General features: G+C 32.8%; 1 protein-coding gene and 1 long non-coding RNA gene across 2 annotated transcripts in view; one reads left to right on the top strand and one right to left on the bottom strand.

The window, feature by feature from the left end:
- Positions 1 to 432: 432 nt before the first annotated feature.
- The window catches only part of LOC141428250 (probable multidrug resistance-associated protein lethal(2)03659), a 40302-nt gene continuing 31814 nt past the window's right edge, over positions 433 to 8920 (top strand). Inside the window, exon 1 of the mRNA XM_074088133.1 lies at positions 433 to 517. Coding sequence (XP_073944234.1) covers positions 508 to 517 — 10 coding nt within the window. The 5' untranslated portion in view covers positions 433 to 507. The remainder of the gene's footprint in view (positions 518 to 8920) is intronic.
- Positions 6138 to 8412, bottom strand: LOC141428264 (uncharacterized). Its single transcript, XR_012451412.1, has 3 exons — positions 8037 to 8412; positions 7720 to 7857; positions 6138 to 7522 (listed from the first exon to the last, which is right to left on the bottom strand). It is a non-coding gene; the product is annotated as an uncharacterized lncRNA (long non-coding RNA).

The following is an 8920-nucleotide window of genomic DNA, read 5'->3' as shown; positions in this document are numbered from 1 at the left end:
CCTTTTGAGTTTTATTTCTTAATGGAAAGCATTCAACTGCATTTGAGGTTTACATTAAGGTCATCAGATATTCTCGAGCTTCTTGAGTGAATTATTTTAGGGATCCGTAACTCAGCAAAAACGGAAGCCTTTAAGTATCACTTTTTTGTCCGTCTTCTGTCAGTCCGTCTGTCAGGAACTTTTTTCTCAGCAAAATTTCTTATAGACATAACATATTACACATTTAACAAAATAATATTGGCAAATGTTATACTGTCCTTTGTTTTTAATTAAAATTTAATTGCAAACCAAAAGTACATACATAAACTCACCTGTTTATTGTAAGCTGCCATACCCAGATACCTACCTACTTTGAAAAGACTCCATTAACTTCTAGATAGCCTTTGCTTTATAAATATATGAACCACATTTACGATTGTTTTTCAGTCTCAAGTTAGTGTAGTTAGCTCAGTCAAAGAAGCTGCCAATGTCGAAGATGATGAAGACCCCCAGGAGACCGCTGAATTGATGGAGAAAGGTAAGTACTTACAGGCTAAAACATTCCCATAACTAGCCAAAGCCTAGAATTAAACATAAAAAACTTTTGGGTTAGGGTTGAAATTTTGACGCTTCTTAGCAATGGTTTGGAAGGTAACTTTAAGTTAAATAGCCAATTCTAGGTGCAGGCTCGAATTATTGTTAAAAAAACAGTACTTAAATACTTTTAACTGTAGGCTCGAGATCCTTTAAATACTTTTAATATGCACATTTACCGTATCTACCTAGCTTTAATTTCGCACTTAGGGTTTACTCACTAACATATACATATCTTTATACTGACAATAGGAAGTAGGTACACACAGCTGTTGTTTGTTCGTTTGTTGTCACATCTAGGTCCACATGTAGACAATGCCGTGACTAAATTATTAAAATACAGCCACGTAACAATGATTATCATTTGAATAACATAGCAATTAAATAATAGTACATTGTGTGTATCACGGATTTTATATTTATTTATATTTATATTATATTATTTATACGGACCAGGAAGTCATCTTTATTCATAGTTTAGTATTATATTATATGAGACGCAACGTTGACAATAATCTGCCACTTAATAATGTCATTCTTCTCATAACAATGTCAAGATATTAAAATAAAACAAATATACAATAATAATTAGTCAAATAAACCGCCCGCGTCATACCCTCGTGCAAAGGTGCCCAATACACTCGCTTTTTATTTATACTATAATATACTGTAACGGTTCGGATGTGTCACACGACCGTCACTGGAATAAATTAGTAGAAAATTGTTAGTGGGGCCATCTATGAAGGTTTGATGGAAACTCGAAACAAAAACATGTCGACAAAGACAGTTAAATAAGAGTAATTGAGATTAGAATGTCGATGTAATTAAAGCAGGGATAATTTAGCAGTCAATTTAATGAGTAAATGTTAAATTTAATTGGAGATTAGAATTGTGTTGTTCGGGTATAATAATTAATGTAAAAAAACGCCATCTATGGTCAATTAAAGAATTAATGGTAGGCGTCATGGAAAATTAGTGAACTAATGCCGAACTGGGTTTAGCGGCAGATTAACCTGGAGGCTATTTAGTTAGTTTCACGTGGGAATTATAGAGGTCGCTTTTGGTAATGGAAATGTAAATTTTATCTAAAAACAAGAAATATGGTCACAAATTCATCAAAAATAGACTTGATATAGTAATAGAATCATTAGTATTAGTCTACAGTAGATCTTAGATACATTTGATGTTAATAATTATGTTAATTTAAAGAAATATCAACGAAAGCATCATGGAAAGGGCAATTTGTCGAAATTAGCTAAATAAGTTAAGAAAAACCGAAAATGCAAGCATTACGTAATCATAGTATAGATTATTGGTTCATTATCTATTATAAATTTAAGTTTTCATTCAAAACGGAGTAGTATTAGCAGAGTAATTACACATTTAGTTAAGACGAAATTACAAGTACTCTGTCGCACTGACTTAAAGTAGGAACGTGGCGAAATTATAAGCAAATTTTGAGTGGCGTATTTCGACAAAGGAAACTATGAATAAACGGCGCGAATTGGGGATACCAGTTAATAATTGTAGGCAAATTAGCTATTTTATAACGAACAATAGAAGTATGTAATTGGCTATTTATATTCAAAGAGTGTAGGGAGTAATAAGTAGAAAATTATCATTAGAAGTAAGATTATTGTTAGATAGGTTAAAGAAATTAAAACGTTGAGGTAAAATTGAAGTATTTGACAAATACATATAAATATTTATTGAAAATTATTGTTGTAGCACAATATAAAATGAAACGTATTTACTAGAATAGTTAAGCTAGGATAGTGTCAAGATAAATAGGAAATTTTAGTTCAAAAATAAATTCTACGGTTAAAATTTGGCTATTTTGAGATAAGGATTTGGCAGAAGAAAAAGCGAGAGCTGGCAATGTCAACGTTGTCGACTTTGGTAAGCTTGGCGTCGTTTGGTCGCTTGGCGCGAAAATACCAGAGGTCCCGGAGAGAAGCTATAAATAGAGGTGACACAAAAAGGGCGGGAGGCAGATGGATTTAGATTTCGTAGAGTCAACATCGTTATTTTGCTAGTCGGGGGTTTAGTTTCTGTGCGCCATTTTGTTAACAAATTAGAGTCAATAGTATCGGTAATTTTATTTCATTAATTTTAATTGGGGTTTTGATTTTATTTAATTTGAATTAATTTTAATTTACAAGAAATGTGAGTATTTCTTCAGGAAGTAAAGTGTCGGGGTCTTGATCATTAATCTTCGGAATAATGATTAACTCTCTGGTTTTTAATTATTTGTGAAATATTTAGTGCTGATTTTCATTCGGAAAATCTTGTGAGGGAATCTTTGCGGTCTTGTGGCGGTGAAGTCCTTTATTTGTTCTTGTAGTGTGGAGTGATCGTTTTATAGCGTTTCATTTCAGCCTACGTATATTTTGTACTAACCCATAACTTTTCTGTGTTTTTCCCAACTTAATGGAAATGACTTTGGTTCCTCCATAACGTACCTTGGTTGAGCTTTAAGTCCGTCTATATCGTCTGACACCTAACGGTGACAACGTGGACGAAATAGGCTTCCACTTCCTGAAGCTGTGGCGGCTTCAGCGGCAAAATACTGTCGTACCAGCCACCAGTGGATTCTGTTTGTCTTTTGTAACGACTAAGTAGCGCTCGTCGAAGTGAATGCGTGTCTTGTTGACGCTTGGTTTGTACTTAAGAAACTCAGAATTCCTGTCCCCTATTTATTTACGTATTTATGCACAACGTTAGGTATTCTGCTGTTCCGCGGGGCTCTCCGTCATAGGGACTTTCCTTCGGGAAAGTTGGGAGCTCAGCACCATTTAGGGACCGATAGGGCTTTAGGTATACACACCATCATTGTTGATAGGAGATTAGAAGAAATTCATTGCACCGTGAATTTCTACATTACACTAAATGTACATGTGGGATTAATTCTCTAGTTTTGCTAATCACAGACAGAGAGTAGGGGCCTCAGGCAAGCTTAAAGTACAATTGTAGGATTTATTAGGGCTATATAGGTAGGGAAGTTCATAGGGCTTAGCTAGAGTAGCGTTTCCTTACACCGGGAAAAGTTACTATTTTAACTCACCACACAATTAGTTCACCTATGAGGGTTTTCTCCAAATTGCTAAACTCCAACACAGAGCTAGGGAAAGCTTAAACTCGCACACACATAGTTTTAAGGCATAAATTAGATTTTAAGAAAAGAGAATAAAACATAAAATTTATTTAAGTACTTACGTCAAAACTTCATTATACAAAACTTAGTTCATAAGAACTTGACTACGAATAACTTTATTAAAATTAGTAAGTTGACTTCAATTTAAAACCAAAATACGGTTTGATCATTTTGTTAAGAGTAAATAACAATAACATATTTTAGCTGTCTTTCCTATAATGAATAAGCGGGAATTGATATGACACGATCTCATAGCTAAGTGGACAATTAAATGCCAGATAACTTACTGAATAATATTTAACACAATTATCATCTAATTTCGATTTGAATTACGATTGCCAGCTAAAATAAGCTTTGTTTTGATAAAATTAATATCAAACATCATATTCATACTTTTGATTAAGATCTCATCAAATTATATCTAGTAATAAGTTAGAGATAAAATCGTAGAGGGTTTTGGACCATCTATCAATTAAAATACAAAAGTCTTTCGTGTTATAAATACATACTATCTGTTTTAGTTGTCGTACCTACTTACATTGAGTGAACGGATGTAGAAATCCTGACTACGGTCGATAGCTTACGTTGACACATACCAGGCAACAGTCTATCTGGAAATTTATGTACTTTTCATTCGATCTCGATTTAAACATAATTGATTAAGGATTGATAGTTGAAACAGTTTATTGTTCATTTAAAATATATGAATTGAGACAAAACTAGTCATAGACGAGTCCAAAACCTAATACAGAGGTTATCTTGAATACCCAAGGGTTATCTAGTTATAAGCTAGTTAGATTATTATTAACGCTTGTGTTCTGGGCGTAAAGTATAGAAATCGGTACTTACTTTCTGCTTTACTCTGGTAACGCCAAATGCTGGTAGAACTAGAAAATTAGACTAAGTAGATAGCTCATTAAAATAAGTGAAAGTCACTATGAGATTAGTAATTATACCAAAATAAAATTATGTCAAATTAGACATTCCATATATCTAAGATAGATAAGACATAATCTAAATTAAGAGATACTAGTGCCTATAGTAAATGAATAGCTGTAGTGTCTAAACTCATTCCTGAACTAATTATCAAAGTTATAATTAAGCATCTCATAGAGTATTCTAATATAAGCATAGAATAAGTAACCATAAGTCTAAAATTAGATTCAACTTGTTACAAAACATTGTGTTTGTATTTCCATACTTTGATTTGAATGCACCGAAAGTTAGTGCTTAGTCTAGTAAAATCACAACTTGACATATCCATAGAGATATATTGCTCTGGTGTGCGAAGGAAAGGCGAAGGGGCAAGGAGGTAGCGTCCTTCCGGGACCTTGGGTCCCGGTATTAAACTTAGTTTTAAGTCAAAATAGATTCAGAAGTAATACAAACACAAACTCTATCCGTAGTGAAAATATTTCCTCTCATTTTTCCAAACTGATTATTCTAGGTAACCTGAAAGATCCATTTCTAGAACTATCCAGTCTAAACATACTAGTATATCTAAATTCACATCTCAGTAATTAAAGTTTCACCCTAAAGTTCAGTAGAGTTCAATCTAGAGTCAAAATTATCACGAAGTTAGGTACTGCTTAATTAATTATAACATTAGAAACACAACTGTAGGCTTTTCAAATTAATTCTCAAATAAAAGCACTTAGGTTATTGCTGGGCATAAGGTAGGTTCCTATCCACTAGACGATTCACGATCACAAGGCCATTAGAAGTTATTACAATTTGTTGGCCTGACCAGCATAAGTTAGTCAAGTACAATTAAAGATAATAAAAAAAAAAAACTATTATATCATCACCTATTACTGCTACTAGCAGTAAAAGACTTATTACAATTTGGTGCCGTGACCAGGATTCAATAAACTTCAGTCACTCAGCATATAGTGATCAAAGGGCTTATTACAATATGGTATGCCATGACCAGGAAGAACTTAATTTAATTTACTTAAGTAATTTAGAGTTTGGTGTTAGTTTAATCATAGTCTGTTTACAGTTTGCAAAGCTGTGAGCTAGAATACAAACAAAAGTAGAAAGAAAATCATGACCAAAATGAGTATTTAATTAATAACATAGATAAAAATAATAACAAGTGTTGTAAATAAAAAGATTTGAGGTTAAGAATTAATTTAGATATAGATTGTAGTAAGTAAAAGGATAGGTAATATAGCATAAAATCAGTAGTTTTCCAAAACAGTGGTTGTTCTTTTAGACTGCCACAATTTGCTGTTCGTGAAATGGAGTTTGAGATTAATTTGAATTAAAGTTGTGATAGTATAGAGAATCAGCTCTCTCATTCTGAGAGGAGACCTGTGTGCTTAGTAGTAGGATATGCATAGACTGGGGTGATGATGATGATGATTATAATCAGGTAATAGCAGTATGGAGATAGGAATAACTTGAGAATAGTTTAATAATTTAATAAATTTAGCGGGTCACAACATAAAGAACTTCTTGTCGAAATGAAGACGGTCGTAAGCACTTCCTATTTTTAATTCACTTCACTAAAAACACTAAGATAGTTTATTCTTGATTGACGAATATTCACAGAAGTAAGACGAGGGTCCACCCTTGGTTATAAGCTGCAATGATCAATCGATCTAGGCGTGATGTAGGAGTAATCGATGCACTGTTTTCTTCGGCCTTAGTAATGAATAGTCATCTGTTTCATTAGAAGTAGCGTAGACAGTTTAGTAATATCAGATTTGAGAGCTAAGCGGATTAAAACTTAAATAAAAGTAGCGTTTGCTTTTGTTGCGAGTTGACAGTTAGAAGTTAGAACTGCAGGGCTACTACGAAACTCGAAAATCAAAGTTCGTATCGCATCGTCTCTTTTACTCGCATATTAAATGACTTAAGCGTCGGCGGGACGGCAACATACGAATTTCGAGTTTTGCACTTTCGTGGTATAGGGCCAGACATCACACATGCGCATGCGTAGACGTGAAACAAGACGCCATTTTAGATATGAAAAAATACCGGTCAAACGAAATTTCATACATCAAAAGTTAGAGAGAGATAGCAATATTTTAGTTTAAGCCCAAGTAAAGCTCGGTTGCCAGGCATTCTTAAGTAATAGGGGAAATGATTTATAAAGTATGTATTAATTACTCAGGATTAGTATAATGAGAAAATTTTGCTTTAATCAGATTAGTATTGAGTAAAATATTAGTCAGATTATACAGACAGATATTTAATCAGATTAGTACTTATTGAGTAAAAGTCACAATGCCTAGAAAGTAGAGCGCAGATAATAGAAGTTGATCTAAGTAAAACAGTAATATATGATAGATTTATAGATAAGAAATTGACATAAAATAAAATCTGTTACTTGAGTATTTAATTTATGAGAGGAAAGCACGAAAGTCAATTACAATTTATTACATTAAGTTTTACTTGTAAATGTTTGGTATAAACAAATCAGTAAATAACTAACGGGGTTGCTTTGTTGTTATATGAAAGTTGAGACAATTGTTATTAATAGTTTACCAAATTAATGAAATTAATGATTGAGTAATTAATGAAATGATAATAGTAGAGGGTTATAGGTAAAGAAATGAAACAATACACCAAAAATTAATCATAGCACCTAAAAGCGTTTAAAATATTTTATTAAGAGGAAGATGTCCGCGGACAGCGGTATAGTTAGAGTGAGAATAGTTCCTTGATTATGTAGCAGGAGTGCACACAAGTTCAAATCGTGAGAGGTAGACACTAGTTCAATCCATGCTCAAGTATGTGTGATATAGTGATGTTCAGCGCTCATCTGTCATTAGATTATCACACTTTCTGTAAATAAAAGAAAGAAATAAATAACAGAAAGAGTAGTTTGAAGTTAGAGTAGAATGAATTTTAATTGGGTTTTAGCTTACACAAACATTTGGAGTTTAAATGTCGATTGAAATGTAATAACAATAAAGAAATAATTTAACAGTTGAAATTTTATAAGATTATGACATAGTGAGGTTAAGAAAGTTAGTACATACCATTCAATGTCAACAACAATGGGCTGTTGTGGGGTCTGGCTTCATTGAATGAGCTCAGTAAATTTAAATTTCATTATAAGAGCGATCCGAGTGAGCTTTAGACATTTTACATTTGAGATACACTGGGTGAGGTTTTATCTGAAAGATAAAAGGCATTATTATTACACAGTTAACACTTGGACGTATTTAAAACGCGAGCACTGTTAATACCGTTTAAAACAATAGTTAGTTACTGTCGAAACTTGAGGTCAAATCAATAGTTACAGTTAGATCATAGAACATAAGATTCGATCATAAGTTATGTCGGCGGCACTCACCTGTTAAATTATAAACTCGCGGATACGGTAAATTTTAGTTATCTTTAAATACTTTTAGTGTAATAAAGACAAGCGTAAGTTCATAGTAAATTGAGGTTAGAACCTTTCTTTGACGATAGAATTATAGTGTTGACGTTGGCAGCTGCGCGGTGACAGATAGCGAAGGGCGGTACGAGTATTTATTTTTAAATTGCGCGTAAGCGAGGTAAAGGGTTCACGTCCATAGATACGAAACGTGGCGACTTGGAAGCGGAAAATTTAGGTGTACTTTATATTAAAATTAGGGCGATATGAGAAACAAATTTGAAATACAAAACGTATGAAAGAAAAATAAAACCACATAAAATAAAAGTCAGACAGTTATCGTTAAGGTTTAAATTTATTCAAAATCAGTTTATTAAGCGGCCGAATTAGAACTAATTATTAACGTAAAGAATTTTATGAATAAGGGGGGGAGATGAATTAAAATTTTAGAAATAAAATACTTTACCAAGAACAGCAGTGTAAATAAAAATAAAATAAAGTAAGGCACTGTAGTTAAAGTACAATAAATTATTATATGCAGTATAAAAGAGGTCAATGGAAAATAAATGATAGAGGAATGTGGATTGTATTAGAGAGGGGAAAATAGTTAGTTAAATTTCATGCACCTGAACCAGAAAATAAAATTAACCACAGTAGAGGATTCAGGGGTCCGCAACTCAACTGGACCGTGACCGAATAAGTTTTCTCAGTGATAAGTTGATTGGCTAAGTTCGAGACATAGTTGTGTGGAGCTAAAGTGATAATTTTAATAGACCATAAGGCGCTAATATTTGTCAAGAATTAGAGATTATTATAATGTTAAGAGTGACTAGGTGAATAAATTAGTTAGAACAATTCAA

This window comes from Choristoneura fumiferana, chromosome Z, assembly GCF_025370935.1.
Source record: "Choristoneura fumiferana chromosome Z, NRCan_CFum_1, whole genome shotgun sequence".
Classification (NCBI taxonomy): Eukaryota; Metazoa; Arthropoda; class Insecta; order Lepidoptera; family Tortricidae; genus Choristoneura; species Choristoneura fumiferana.
The sequence above is the reverse complement of the archived record's forward strand: the minus strand, read 5'-3'. Positions and strand labels throughout refer to the sequence as shown.